The sequence below is a fragment of the Carcharodon carcharias genome, chromosome 13 (assembly GCF_017639515.1).
Source record: "Carcharodon carcharias isolate sCarCar2 chromosome 13, sCarCar2.pri, whole genome shotgun sequence".
NCBI classification, from domain to species: Eukaryota; Metazoa; Chordata; class Chondrichthyes; order Lamniformes; family Lamnidae; genus Carcharodon; species Carcharodon carcharias.
Genome location: NC_054479.1, coordinates 124,216,367 through 124,231,112, shown reverse-complemented (window position 1 = coordinate 124,231,112; position 14,746 = coordinate 124,216,367). Strand labels below are relative to the sequence as shown.

Below are 14,746 nucleotides of genomic sequence, written 5' to 3'. Positions count from 1 at the left end.
TTATTGCAAGTCCCTTCCAAACTGGTGAGGATTACACTATTGAAGGTCCCTCCAAACTATAGATAACACATCATGGAACTTTCTCTCTAAAATGGTGGGTAACATTGCAGTGAAAGCCTCTCTGAGACGATGGGTAATAAACCATTTAAAGTCCTTTTATAACTGCCAATAATACATCATTGAAAGCCCCTCCCATCTGTGAGTAACAATCATTGAAAATCCCCTATAAACTGATGGGTAACATCCCATTAAAAGTTCCTTCAACTGTGGCTAATAAACCATTTAAAGTTCCAATCCGACTGTAACACACTATTCAAAGTCCCTTTCAAATGATGCAATTTAAATTCTTGACAGATGCTTTCAAAACGTGGCTAAAATTCCCCTTCAAACTGTGCATAATCCCTCTTTGAAAGATCACTCTAAATTTGTGGGAAATATGGCCTTGGATGTCCCTTCAAACTTTGGACAATATGTTATTTAAAGTCTATCATAATAGGTGCTAGAATTTAAAATCCCCTCTGAGCTATTGGTACTATGTCATTGAAATTACCTTTCAAACTAGGAGTATTAAGCTATTGAGAGGCCCCTTCAGATTGTGGATAATGCAATGTTGAATACCCCTCCAGCTGTTGGTGAAAGAGCAATGAAAGTCACATTCAAACTGATGGGTAATACAATGCGGCAAGTCCCCTCCATTCTGTGGGTCAGGTGTTATTGAAGGTCTCACCAAACTGTCAGTAATAGATCATTGAAAGTTCATTCTGAACTGGGGGTAATATTTCATTGAAAATCCCCCATCAACTGTGGTATCACAACATTGAAAGGCCGCTCCAAACACCATTGAAAGTCCTGTTCAACCATGGGTAATAAATCATTGGAAGGCCCCTCTGAATTGTGGGTTATACAGCATTGAATGTCACTGCCAATCTCTGGGTATTACATCATTGAACACCCACTCCAATCTATGAGTAACGCACCATTGAACATCCTCTCCAATCTGCAAGTGATACACCATTGAAAATATTCTCCAAACTGTGGATAATACATCATTGAATATCCCTGGAAACTGGACATTATATCAGTGGAGTACCCTTTAATCTGTTGAAGGCCATCACCACCTTTCATGATCCCACCATTATCTTTGATTTGCCATGCTGCTTGTCCAACATCCAGTACTAGATGAGCAGAAATTAATAATTGGATCAGGCATCTTTTCAGGCCTGAGGGATTTGGGAGTGAGGGTGGGGGATGGGACAGGATTTTCCTGCTGAGGCAGGAAACAGACATCAGGGCTATTTTTGGGTCCAAGCTCACCCCCAGGGTTTAGCAGTCACAGATCACAATTTCCATGATGGTGGGACTGCTAACTGGTTAGAGTGTGGGTTTGGCAAACAATTAGTTTCCAGGATCTCACCATTGATCTTAATTATTGTCAGGAAGTGTTTTGCTGTGGGAACTGGTTGGAAGAGGTTTAGTGAAAGGCTCATTTTCCCATATGCTTCGGAGAAGCAGTCAACAATGATCTGGAGCTCAGTTTCTGAATGAGCGCCCACACAAGTGCCATCTGCATACTGAAACTCCATGGCTGGAGGTTGGAGTGGTTTTGGATCGAAGGCAACATAGGTTGAACAGCTTCTGTCTACTCTGTAAATTATCTCCATGCCTGTGGGTAACTTGCTGGAGGCAGGTGCAGGATTGTAGTGAGGAAGATGGAGAAGAGGCTTGGTGCAATAGCATAGTCTTGTTTGACCCCAGTCTTCATTGAGACAGGGTCTATGGTGGTTCCCACTGGTGAGAATCACAACTTGCATGTCATAGTGGAGCAGTGGAACATGGTGACAAATTACTGAGAGGAGCCAAATTTAAGAGTAGTCCAGAGTCAAAGGTTATTGTGAGATCAAAAAAGGCCATGTCCAGTGGTTTGTGTTGCTTCTTGCATTTTTTTCGATCTGATGTCCGATGTGCCTCTCGATGGATGAAAACTGCATTGTGGCTCTGTAAGGAGGTGGCAATTGAGAAGGATCCTTGCAATGATCATCCCTGTGGTAGACAGCAGTGACACTCCTCTGTTCTTACTGCAGTTCGGTTCGTCTCTCTTCTCTTTCCAGGTTAAAGATCTGAGGTTGTGCAGCCATGCCAGGGGCACATCTCTGCCATGTTTCAGAATTTCAGCACGACAGTCAGGAGCTGTATTTCATCCCCTACCCATTTCCATTCTTCCCCCGCCACCCCCCCCACAGTGGGACTTAAAATTCTGCCTCGGAATTGCGATGCCTGGTCAAGTTGAGACAGCCAGTATGCAAACTTTATGCTGCCTGCTCATTAACATAATTGCAGCATGCACCCCAGTGCAAAACATGCTGCTGTCTAGCTGCACACTCATGAAGTGGCTCAGGAGTGTGTGTGGCTAGCACAAGATACAGCTAGCCTACATCTCTTACAGGCAGCCTACTGGTACAAGATACAGCTAGCCTACATCTCTTACAGGCAGCCTACTGATACAAGATACAGCTAGCCCGCACCTCTTACAGGCAGCCTTCTGGTACAAGATACAGCTAGCCCGCACTTCTTACAGGCAGCCTACTGGTACAAGATACAGCTAGCCTGCACCTTTTACAGGCAGCCTACTGGTACAAGATACAGCTAGCCTGCACCTCTTACAGGCAGCCTACTGGTACAAGATACAGCTAGCCTGCACCTCTTACAGGCAGCCTACTGGTACAAGATACAGCTAGCCTGCACCTCTTACAGGCAGCCTACTGGTACAAGATACAGCTAGCCCGCACCTCTTACAGGCAGTCTACTGGCACAACATACAGCTAGCCTACACCTCTGACAGCCTACTGGTACAAGATACAGCTAACCTACACCTCTTACAGGCAGCCTACTGGCACAACATACAGCTAGCCTGCACCTCTTACAGGCAGCCTACTGGTACAAGATACAGCTAGCCTACACCTCTTACAGGCAGCCTACCCCTTATAAAGTCCTAAAGGAGATTACTGCAGAGATAATGGATGTGGTGGCTATGATTTTCCAAAATTACTTAGATTCGGGAATGGCCCCATTAGGTTTGAAGTTGCCAAATGTTACACCATTTTTCAAGAAAGGGGGGAAGAGAGAAAATGGTGAACTACAGGCCAGTTAGCCTAATATCAGTTGTTGGGAAAATGCTGGAATCTATTATTAAGGAAGTCTTAAAGCAATTAGGAAAGCAGAATGTGATTAGAACAAGTCAACATGGTTTTACAAAAGGGAAATCCTGTCTGCCTAATTTATTAGAGGTTTTTGAGGATGTAACTAGTAGAGTAAATAAAGGAGAACCAGTAGATGTAGTATACCTGGATTTCCAAAAGGCATTCAATAAGGTGCCACACAAAAGGTAAATGGACAAGATAAATTCTCATGGAGGTGGGGAGGTTAACATTAGCATGGACAGAGGATTGGTTAATGGATAGAAAGCAGAGAGTGGACATGAATGGAGCTTTTTCAAGTTGGCAGGCTATGAATAGTGGAGTATGACAAGGATCAGTGCTGGGACCTCAGCTATTTACGATCTATATTAATGACTTGGATGAAGAGACAGAAAGTAACGTATCAAAGTTTGCTATTGTTAGCAAACTAGGTGGAAGGACACAGATTGTTAAGTGAGTGGGCAACAAATTGGTAGATGGAGTACAACATAAGTGTGAAGCTATTCACTTTGGAGGTAAGAATAAAAAAGCCGAATATTTTTTAAAAGGTGAGAAAATTCATTGATGTCCAAAGAGACTTGGGTGGGCTTACACAAGGAACATAGAAAGTTAGCATGCAGGTGTAGCAAGCAATTAGGAAGGCAAATGGCATGTTGGCCTTTATTGCAAGGGGATTGGAGTATAAGAATAAAGTCTTGCTACAGTTATACAGGGTTTTGGTGAGACTGCATTTCAAATACTGCGTGCTGTCTTGGACTCCACATTTAAGAAAGGATATACTTGCATTAGAGGTGGTGCAGCAAAGGTTAACTAGATTGGTCCCTGTGATGAGGATATTGTTTAATGATGAAAGACTGAGTAAATTGGGCCTGTATTCTCTGGAGTTTAGAAGAATGAAAGGTGATCTCATCGAAACATAGAGGATTCTGAAGGGCATTGATAGGGTAGAAGCTGAGAGATTGTTTCTGCTGTTTGGGGAATCTAAAACACAGGGACACAGTCTCAGGATAAGGGGCCAATTATTTAAGACTGAGATGAGAAGAAATTACTTCACTCAAAGGGCTGTGGATCCTTGGAATTCTCTACCTCAGAGGGTTGTGGATGCTCCATCTTTGAATACATTTAAGGCTGGGGCAGACAGATTTTTGGTGTCTCAGGGAATTAAGGGATAGGGAGGACCGGGCATGAAAATAGAGTTGAAGCCCAAGATCAGCCACGATCGCATTGAATAGTGGAGCAGGCTCAACTGGCCGTGTGGTCTAATCCTGCTGCTATTTCCAGTGTTCTTGTGGAGGGTGCACGACTAGAAATCTCAGAAAAAATTAATGGAAGGAGGACTGAAAATGGCAGTGAGGGTTCCCAGGATCTCTGAGACAGCATCGGAGGATTTAATGATGGAGGTGGAAAGGAGGAGAGAACTGATGTTTCCACAGTGACTCAGGAAGTCCTCAAGGTGCCCTCTGAAGGCAATGGAAGAAGGTGGCCTTGGAGGTTAATTCCTGGAATTTGGCCCCAAAGGCTTGACAGCAGTGCTAGAGGAAGTTCAGTGAAAACCACACGTGGTCAAGGTCAGTGAAAGTATCTCCAAAAGACATCTCTTACCCACTGCACCATCACTTATGACATTGCTAAATGCAGCACAGCCCCATTCACCCATCAGCAGTCAAGACTCATACTTAACATCCAGATGCTTCAACTCACCTTCACTCATTATCCAATACTCTTAGTTTCAAATACCTCCAGCTATTCAACAATGGCAGGCACTTCACCCAAATACATTGCGATACACTCACTGATGTTATTCCCTCTCTCTTTCAGGACGAGGCCACACATAACCGCAAGGAAAAATAGGGAACAGATGGGAAACATGCATCCCTGCATCTGCTGGGCCCTTTGGTTGAGACAGTGCTCTGCATTATAGGGCCAGCAGTCACTGAGGCCAATGCATTCGGCATTACTGGAACATTCAGAGTGACAGTATGTTCCTCCCCTGTGCCTTTTCAAAAATCCCACTTCATCCTCATTCTGCTATTTGGCATGAAGTGCAAACTGGAGCTCTCGCTTTTCACCCCACCCTCTTCATACACCCTAACCCTCCCCCTTCTGCACATATGCTTTCAGATACCCAACATCTGCTGTCTGGCCAACCAATGTAACCTTACCTTGAAAGGTGCAAGCAGCAGTAGGCCTCTGATGAAGAAGCACTCTCACTTCATTGGACAATTGCATTCACCAGATCAGATACTGGAACTGCGTGTTTATTAGAGGGTAGTGCAGATGTGGGATTGGTACATGGTGAGTAACTGGGCACGAGTGGGCTCCAAGCAGGGTGAGGGAAAGGGTAGCACATGTGCCAGCTCCCTGGAAGACATGCTGATAGACAGGTTTTGCTGCAGAGAATTCAGGTAAGGACTGCAGTGGGGTGGTGTACTGGAAAACACTGATTGACATGCACACAGATGTCCATTGGCACCTCCGCCACAGAGCCGCATTACCATTGAGGAGCATGGAGGAATCGGGCTCCCTCCTGGCACAGGGTTTTGTGTAGAGTTTCAAGTCCAGCTTTCTGGGAGCCAATTCCGTGACAGAGCTTGCATGCCCACTCGTGATGCATTATCTGGTGGCTGATATCTCAGCTCCCACTGCAGTACAAGCGGAAGTCAACCAGCATTTCTGTGCTGCAGTAGAGGCTCAGGCTGATGTCATGGGACCTCTGTTTATTGCCATGCAAGCTCAGCTCGAAGCCATGCAGACTCAGGCTGCTGCCACCATGGCTGCAGTCATGCACTTGAGGTTTGCAGGCTGTTGCGGCAGGACTGCAATCTGTGCTCCAGCAGATTACTAGGATTGACCAGGGGAGTGACAGTGGCTCAGTGGAGAAAGAACCTGCTGTCCTCTCTCTGGGTGACAGCAGTTGAACTCCTAGCGCTGCCGCTCTGTCAGTGCCCCTTATGCCGCCTCCCAGGCAGGCAGCCCACCCTCAAGGTCCAGAGCAGTCCAAATCATTCCGCAAGGCCATCTGCACTCTTCCCCCCGGTGAAAGTCAACAGCCTTCCACCAATCATGCTGCAGTCACTGGGATACCATTGCACATGAGGACTATTCCCTGCAGCAAAAGTAAATAAAAATCACCTCACATGGAAGTTCCATGGTGATCTCTTTAAATAGTGCATGCTTAGTTGGCATTTAAGAGAGGGCATTAACAGGGCCTGCGAGTTGCAAAATGGCAGCTCGAATGTCAAATCAGCCTTAGGTGCTGCTTGTCATCATGATCTGCACACCCTGCATGTTTCCAACACCCATGATTAGAACCATGACATGCTACACAGCCCAGGGCAGAAGAAGTGATCTGGCTGACATTTCTGGAGTTCCCAGGTTCCACAGCATCAGCACTAGAGATGCTGCAGAGCCAAATTTCATGTTTTTCTTATCCTTACCTGGTCTGGGTTTACATGTGACTCCAATCCCACAGCAATGCCATTGACTCTTAATTGCTCTCTAAAGTAGTCTAGCAAATCATTCAATTGTCTGAGACCAGTTAGGGATAGGCAATAAATGCTTGCATTCAAGGCACTATATATAAACATAGGTTGTTGTTGTGATTAATTATTTTGTAAGTTAAAGCTGGAAAGGTCTACTTGAGGCTATTGTGAAGCCAGGAACCACCCATGAGGATACAGGATACAACCATTAGCTCAAATAAATGTTTAAGTAAACTTCAAATGTGTTCTCAATCATACAATGACACACTCTGAGGTCATCAACCAGGAGGGAATGTGGTTAAGATGGGGGTTTGGAACTCAGGAGGAACAAATGATAAGGGTTTATAGGAGCACTGACAGAAGGAGAATTGATAAAACAGAAACAGGAACAGTTGTAATCAGAGTAGGAGGTTTATAAAAATAAAATCCATTTCAAAAGTCTTCCTGTCCTGTTAGAGTTTGACGGTTCTCTGTTAGACTACTAGGCTTTGCGATTCTGTATCAGTTTCAAGTGAAGGACAATTTCATTTCTCCAAAGGCTGTCACGTATTTGTTGATAATCACTGCTGCGATTCAGCAATCAGCATAGAAAGTCACAGCGTGAAACAAGACGACAGAGCACATTTTGAATTGCACTAAAGAAGCAGCCTTATTTAAACTGGGACCCGAGACTGCCTGTCAGACACTATCAGAGAGCAAACTGCCACTGTGAACAGCTTGTCACCTGGGATTCCACAACCAATTTCAATCAATAATCCCCTGACGCTCACCCTTATCTCAGACTGTGTCCTTGAGTAATAGCGAAGATCAATGCTAGAATACAAACGCCTCTCTTCTGGGTTATAAGAACAGGTGATAAGCTCTTTGGGTGATACAAATTCAAAATGATGCTGGGCACTAGTTTTTTTTCTTCTGCTTCACTGACCCTAGTTTTCAGCCTGATCGTCCTTGATGGCTTGCAGGTTCCAGTGATGTGGGATGTCCCAGGTATGCTGACATATCAAAAGCCAGCAAGATATTCAACCGTGGAGGGTACTGCATCCCAGCCCAAGCTGGTCCAATTGAATGTCACCAAGCTTTCCAGCAGGGGTCACTGTCTGAGCAAGAGCAGCAGGCACACTGGCTAATTTCTCTCCTTTCCAACTCATGGGCACTGAGGCCAGTTGTACTGCCCATACTACTAATCCCCTCCTGATACCCCTGCACCCACACTGGGAAAAAAGTGGTTACAGCGCAGATTAAACCCGGAATTTTTTTGGCTCTGCTTACTTACATCGAAAACAACCATGCTGCAAAATTCTTCTCCCTTTTTCATAATTCAAACTTGCTCCGAGGACAGCGGCAGAAAGTGATGAGAAATCTGGGTGAGGACCTGGTCATGGCCTCCTATGCCTGCATTTCCTCCACAGCACTTGCCTGATGAGGAGCCCGGAGTCTGTTGAGGCATCCAGTATATCACACCGATATTTGCGGTACGACTGCCAGGCTCCCACTACCTTCCCCTGCCTTAAAGGAGTTCCACCCTGGTGAAACACAGCTGCTGGGAGGAGAATCCTGGCCCTGAGTGTCAGGGAGGCCAATCAAACATGAGGGCATCACACCCCAGTGCACTTCTATTCCAATCCAATATCCACACTTTCACTTTTCAGTTAGTGTCCCTGAATGGTGACCAGGAGCAGGAATCCCAGCCAATTATTCTCCTGTCCAGCCCAGAAGCAGAGCCATCTGAACCACAAACCAGAGATCAAAGACAAGATCTACTGGCCGGTGTTTCAACTGGTGATTAAATCGACAAACTCAAGAGGTGCCAAGAGGTCGCAAAATTCCTTCTGATTTGGACGTTTGAACAAAGGAGTACCTCAATGAACAATTTAATTACATGTCCCTACCCCTGCAGCAGTCAACACAAGTCACATGTTTGTTGCCAACCATACAACAGCTTACTAGTTTCCTGCCTCTACTTACCCCCATCCCCCCCTCACTGCCTGGTTCCACTGACCTCTCCCTACCCCACTTCCCACCTACACCACCCCACCCCTCTCTGAGCCATCCAGCTACATTCCACCTATCTCTCTCACCCTGCACAGCTGCACCCTCCTCACACTTCCTGGCTTCACTCACCTCAATCTCCCCTCTCCCTGTCCCACACTCCTCATTTCTCTTCCCAACTCCACCCTCCATTTTCTCCCTAGCCCCCTCATTTCTTGGCTCCACTTGCCACCATTTACCCCTCTCACCCTTCCTGGCACCATTCCAACCCCTACCCCCTCCACCACCCCAGCATACCTCCCATCCCTCAAATTCCTCCACTCAATTACCCTGCAGTCCTCCACTCACTTCCCGCTGCCCACCCTGCCCTCCCTTTCCTCCTTCCTTCCCTACTGACCTGATTGTAGAGTGCACAGATGTGCAGAGCGGTGTTCCCTGAGGCATTCTGAGTGCTCATGTCTGCTCCGTAAAACAGCAGGTGTTCCAGATGTTGCACGTGTCCATACCGACAGGCCTGAATCAGAATGAGAGATAGTTTTAGATGTGGCATTATGTTACTGATTTTTTTAAAACAATCGTACATTCGGGCCACAAGTGTCACTGGCAAGACTGACACCTACTGCACACATTTAGATTTCCTTGTACAACTCTGCCTTGATAGGCTTCTTCAGAGTATCAACCACATTGATGTGTTACTGGAATCATATAAACACTAGATTAGGTAAGGATACAACAACAATTTGCATTTATAAAAAGTGTCTTTAACATAGCGAACAGGAGCTGCACAGAGGCATAATCAGAGAAAACCTCACATAACATCATGGTTCGGCATATCCCTCACACTGACATTACTATCAAGCCAAGGGCAACCAACTCTGGTTCAATGAAGAGTGCAGGTGAGCATGCCAGGAGCAGCAGGCATGCCTAAAAATGAGGTGACAACCTGGTGAAGCTACAACCCAGGACAACTTGCATGCCAAACAGCAGAAGCAGCAGTCGATAGTCAGAGCTAAGCGACCCTACAACCAATGAATCAGATCAAAGCTCTGCAGTCCAGCCACATCCAGTTGTGAATGGTGCTGGACAATTAAAGCAATTAACAGGAGCAGCAGGCTCCACAAATATCCCCATCCTCAGTGATGGGGGGCCCAGCACATCATTGCAAAAGGCAAGGCTGAGATTCTCTTCCTTGGAGAAGGAGTAAGAGAAGATTTGATAGAGGTATTCAAAAATTATGAGGGGTCTTCAGAGTAGAAAGGGACAAACTGTTCCCACTCATGAAAGGATCAAGAATGAGAGGGCACAGATTTGAGGTAAGTGGCAAAACAAGCATATAGGAAAAACTTTCATTTTTCATTTTCAGGCAGGTTCACTTGAAGCATTTAAAAGAAAATTAGATCATTATCTGAAAAGGTAGAACTTGCAGGGTTGCAGGGAGAAGGTGGGTAATGAAATGAGTTTCTGTCATGAAAACAGAATAATTCTCATACTATTCTTGTGATTTATTGTAAAAGTAGGTTAACAGTGAGGTTTGGATAGTATGTGCACGTATGCGCGTGTGATTTAAATTGAATTGGAGACAGCTGGTCTAGAGACTTTGATTTATCAAAAAGTTAGGTTTGAAATGGTAAATATGTAAATATGGCTGAAGTTTTAGAATGTGAGGTGTAAGGAAAATTTGCATTTTTAGATAAATTAGGTTAGTCTGAATTGCAAAGGGATGGTAAGATGTTACACCTAGCCAGAATATGCTAAGCCAAACAGTCTGTTTATTTTTCCCAAAGGTTACAGATAAAATTAGTGCTATGAATGATTATTATGAGAAGATTAAAGTTGTAAAAACACATTGGAACAATGGAATTTGCATTAAAAAGGGAGAAACATGTATAAAGGAGATGAGTAAGGGGTGAAGGAATTCTAATTTCTAACACAAGTGTAAAAAGCCTCCAGCCCCTGTGCATCAAGTTGCTGTCTACAGGAACCGAAGCTGAAGAAACTCACTTTGAAACTCACTGTCCAGGGTATCGTGGTTGCTTTGTCTGGATCTGTTTAAATCTATTTGTTTTCACTGTTGCCTTATCAGAGGTGTAGCTGGGAGCCAGATTAATGAGGGGTTTAGGGGTTATTATAGTAATAATTTGTAGACCTATGTGCATGCTTGAAACCTTTTCTTTTGTTGATAAATGTTTAGTTTAGTTTCGTAAAAAATCTCTAAGTCGAGGTAGTCTTATTACTTCTGAATTCAAGGCACACATCTCGAAATAAAATACAAATTGCAAAACAGTTGTGACTATGTGATCAAGTTATGGTGGTAAAAGTGACTGTCCTTCACTTCAAGGCAGCATTTGACTGAGTATAGCACCAAGGAACCCTGGCAAGATTGAAGTCAATGGGAATTAGGGGGAAATCTCTCTGCTGGTTGGAGTCATACCGAGCACCAAGGAAGATGGTTGTGATTGTCAGAAGACCAATTATCTCACTTCCAGGACGTCACTGCAGGATAGTATCCTAGGCCCAACCATCTTCAGCTAACTCAATGACCTTCACTCCAGTAGTGGGGATGTTTGCTGATGATTGCACAATGTTTAGTGCTGTTTGCAACTCCTCAGATACTGAAGCAGTCCGTGTCCATATGCAGCAAGACCTGGACTACATTCAGGATTGGCTGATAAGTGGCAAGTAAGACTCACACTACACAAGTGCTAGATCATGGCCATCTCCAACAAGAGAAAATCTAAACATCTTCCCTTGACATTCAATGGCATTACCATTGCTCAATCCCTCACTATCAACATCCTGCAGGTTACCATTGACCAGACACTGAATAGGAATACTGTGGCTACAAGAGCAGATCAAAGGCTGGGAATTCTGCAGCGAGTAATTCAACTCCCGACTTCCCAAAGCCTGTCCACCATCTAAAAGGCACAAGTCAGGAGTGTGATACGAGCATACGAGTTAGAAGCAGGAGTAGGCCACTCAGCCCTTCAAGCCTGCTCCGTAATTCAATAAGATCATGGCTGACCTGACTGCAACCTCCCGCCTGTGATAACCTTTCACCCCCTTGTTTATCAAGAATCTATCCACCCCTGTTCTGAAAACATTCAAAGACACTGCTTCCACCGACTTTTGAGGAATGGAGTTCCAAAGACACATTGCCTGCTAAGAGAAAAAAAATTTGCCTCATCTGTCTTAAATGAGTGACCCTTATTTTTAAATAGTGACCCCTAGTTCTAGATTCTCCCACATGAGGAAACATCCTCTCCACATTCACCCTATCAAGACCCCTCAGGATCTTATATGTTTCAGTCACCTCTTACTCTCAAACTCCAACAGATACAAGCCACCCAATCTTTCCTCCTAAGATAACCTGCCCATTCCTGGTATTAGTCTAGTAAACTTTCTGAGCTGCTTCTTATACATTTACATCCTTCCTTGAATAAGGAGACCAGCACTATACATGGTACTCCAGATGTGGTCTCACCAGTGTCCTGTATAACTGAAGCATAACTTCCCTATTTTTATATTCAATTCTCCTCACAATAAAAGATAACATTCTATTAACTTTCCCAATTACTTACTATACATGAATATTAGCCTTTTGTGATTCATGCACTAGGACACCCAGATCCCTCTGCATCTCCAAGCTCTGCAATCTCCCACTGTTTAGATTACAAGCTTCTTTTTGAGTCTTCCTGCCAATTTGGACAATTTCACAGTTTCCCACATTATACTCCATTTTCCAGATCTTTGCCCACTCACTTAAGCAATCTAAGCCGGAAAACTCTCATTTGCCTGGATGAGTGCAGTTCCAACAGCACTCAAGAAGCTCAACACCACACAGGACAAAGCAGTTTGCTTGATCAGCACCCATCCACCGCCTTCAATATCCACTCCCTCCACCTCTGACATAGTGGTAGCAGTGTGTACTATATACAAGATGCATTGCAGCAACTCACCAATGTTCTTTTGACAGCAACTTCCAAACTCACTACCTTTACCATCTCGAAGGACAAGGGCAGCAGAACCATGGGAACACCACCACTTGTAAGTTCCTCTCCAAGCCACACACAATCCTAACCTGGAACTATATCGCCGTTTCTTCACTGTCGTTGGGTCAAAATCCTGGAACTCCCTCCCTAACAGCACAATAGGAGTTCTCACACCAGATCAACTGCAGCAGTTCAAGAAGGCGGCTCTCCTCCACTTTCTCAAGGGCAATTAGGGATAGGCAACAAATGCTGGCTTAGCCAGTGACACCCACATCCCATTAAAGAAAAAAAAATCAGTGCTGAGCCAAAGAAAGATATCTTGACCCGTAACTTTTGAGCTTCAGGGCAGGGTATCTGGAGGGTACGCCAAAGATGCGCTAGGGAACTCCCCCTGCAACCCCGAAGATTCCCAGTGAAAGATTGCATGATTCAAACTTCCAATGGGCAATTGCCCTCCACTGGGAACCAGCCAAAACTGATTTAAATCACAAACTTCGGATGGTTCCAACTGTCTTACATGACTAGTTACCCAGAAAAAGTTAGAAAAATTAAAACCACTTCCAACTTCTAGGTAACTAATGCACTGACACCAACCTCCACCTGCCCTGATGCCCCCATGGGACCTCTCAAACTCCAGACACCCACCTGCCGACTGTACCCCCCACTGTAACTCCTCTTACTGCACCTCCTCCGACAGCACCCCATCTGACTGCACATCCATCCCCAAATGCAGCCCCCAACTGCACCCGCTGACCAACTGACCCCCTTCCAATGACCACCTGGCCTCACCCCACCCCCCACCGACCACCTGAACCACACCCCACTGACCACCTAACTCTCATCTCCTATCCCCCACTGACCCCCTACACTGCACTGACCACCCAACCCACACCCCTACTCCTCCACTGACCACCCAACCTCCACCCCCCCACACCACTGATCAAGTGGCCCCTACCCCTACCCCCCTCCCCCCTCCCCAACTGACCACCCCCCAGCCCACCTTCCCTCATACCACCCGGACCCCCTTTCTGCTGCTGGCCACTCAACCCCCTCCCAACTGACATCCCAGCTGTCCCCACTGCGCTGCAATCCCCATTCCTAACCTCTTACCTTACAAATCGACCTTCCCCCTGCCTTGAAAGTATCTGGCCCTAGAACTTGCCTGCCTTACGGCAGCTAGTAAAATGACAAAGGGGAGTGGCCTCCTTACGTCTGACTCTGCAGCCCTTGACAGAAGGCCTCAAGAGTGCACTGTTCTACACAGTTCCCATCCAGCCCAAGCTGGGAGGTCAGGTGAGAAAGGATCAGCTGAGTTTCAAGGTAGGAAACAAGGAGCCGAGTGGCAATCCGATTCCGATTGCCACTCCACAGAAGTTCAGGCCCATTAGGGCAGATAACCAAAAGCTTGGTCAAAGGGATGGACTTCAAGGAATTAACAAAGGAGAGAGGGTTGGAGAGATTTAGGGGTGGGGTGGGGGGTGGGTGGGGGGAGAGAGGGGATCTGAGAGCCTAGCACCTAGGCAGTTGAAGGGTGAAGAGAATGGGAGATACTTAAGAAAAGTTGGAGGAATGCAGTTTTGAAGGGTTGTTGGGCTGGGGAAGGTTACAGGAGGTATGAAGCAGTTAAGGCTATGGAGGGAGTGGAACATGGGGATGCGAGTTTTAAAATCAAGGCATTTGTCGACCTGAAGCAAACGTAGGTCAGCAGGCAGAAGGAAAGATGGATGGGAAAACGGGATGGCATTTTTCCCTCCCTAAAGGGCACCATTGATAGCGGAAAGGGTAATAGCCAAAAGAAAAATCACCATTTTGTGCTTTGTCATGTAATTCAGAAATTAACAGACAACGAAGCTGTTGTGAAAAGTCACTGAGATCTGGTATCAGTGAAAACATTGGGCCAATTTTCCTCCACTTTACTCCTCAGAAAATTTCTTTGGGGCAGAGGGAAGGCATCATCAAGTCTCCACCACATCCCCTACCTCCCCCCCCCCCCCCCCCCACCCCCCGCCCCCCCTCACCAGATTCTTTAATGCTCTAGCTTGGAAACAACACAGCCATTCAAGTGCAATGTTAATGAGCTAGAATGCCACCA

At 45.7% G+C, this 14,746-nt stretch overlaps 1 protein-coding gene across 1 annotated transcript in view; it reads right to left on the bottom strand.

The window, feature by feature from the left end:
- shank3a (SH3 and multiple ankyrin repeat domains 3a) overlaps positions 1–14,746 on the bottom strand; it is a 773,648-nt gene that overhangs the window by 568,573 nt on the left and 190,329 nt on the right. The window contains exon 7 of the mRNA XM_041203533.1: positions 9,063–9,179. Within this exon, the coding sequence (XP_041059467.1) occupies positions 9,063–9,179 (117 nt within the window). The remainder of the gene's footprint in view (positions 1–9,062; positions 9,180–14,746) is intronic.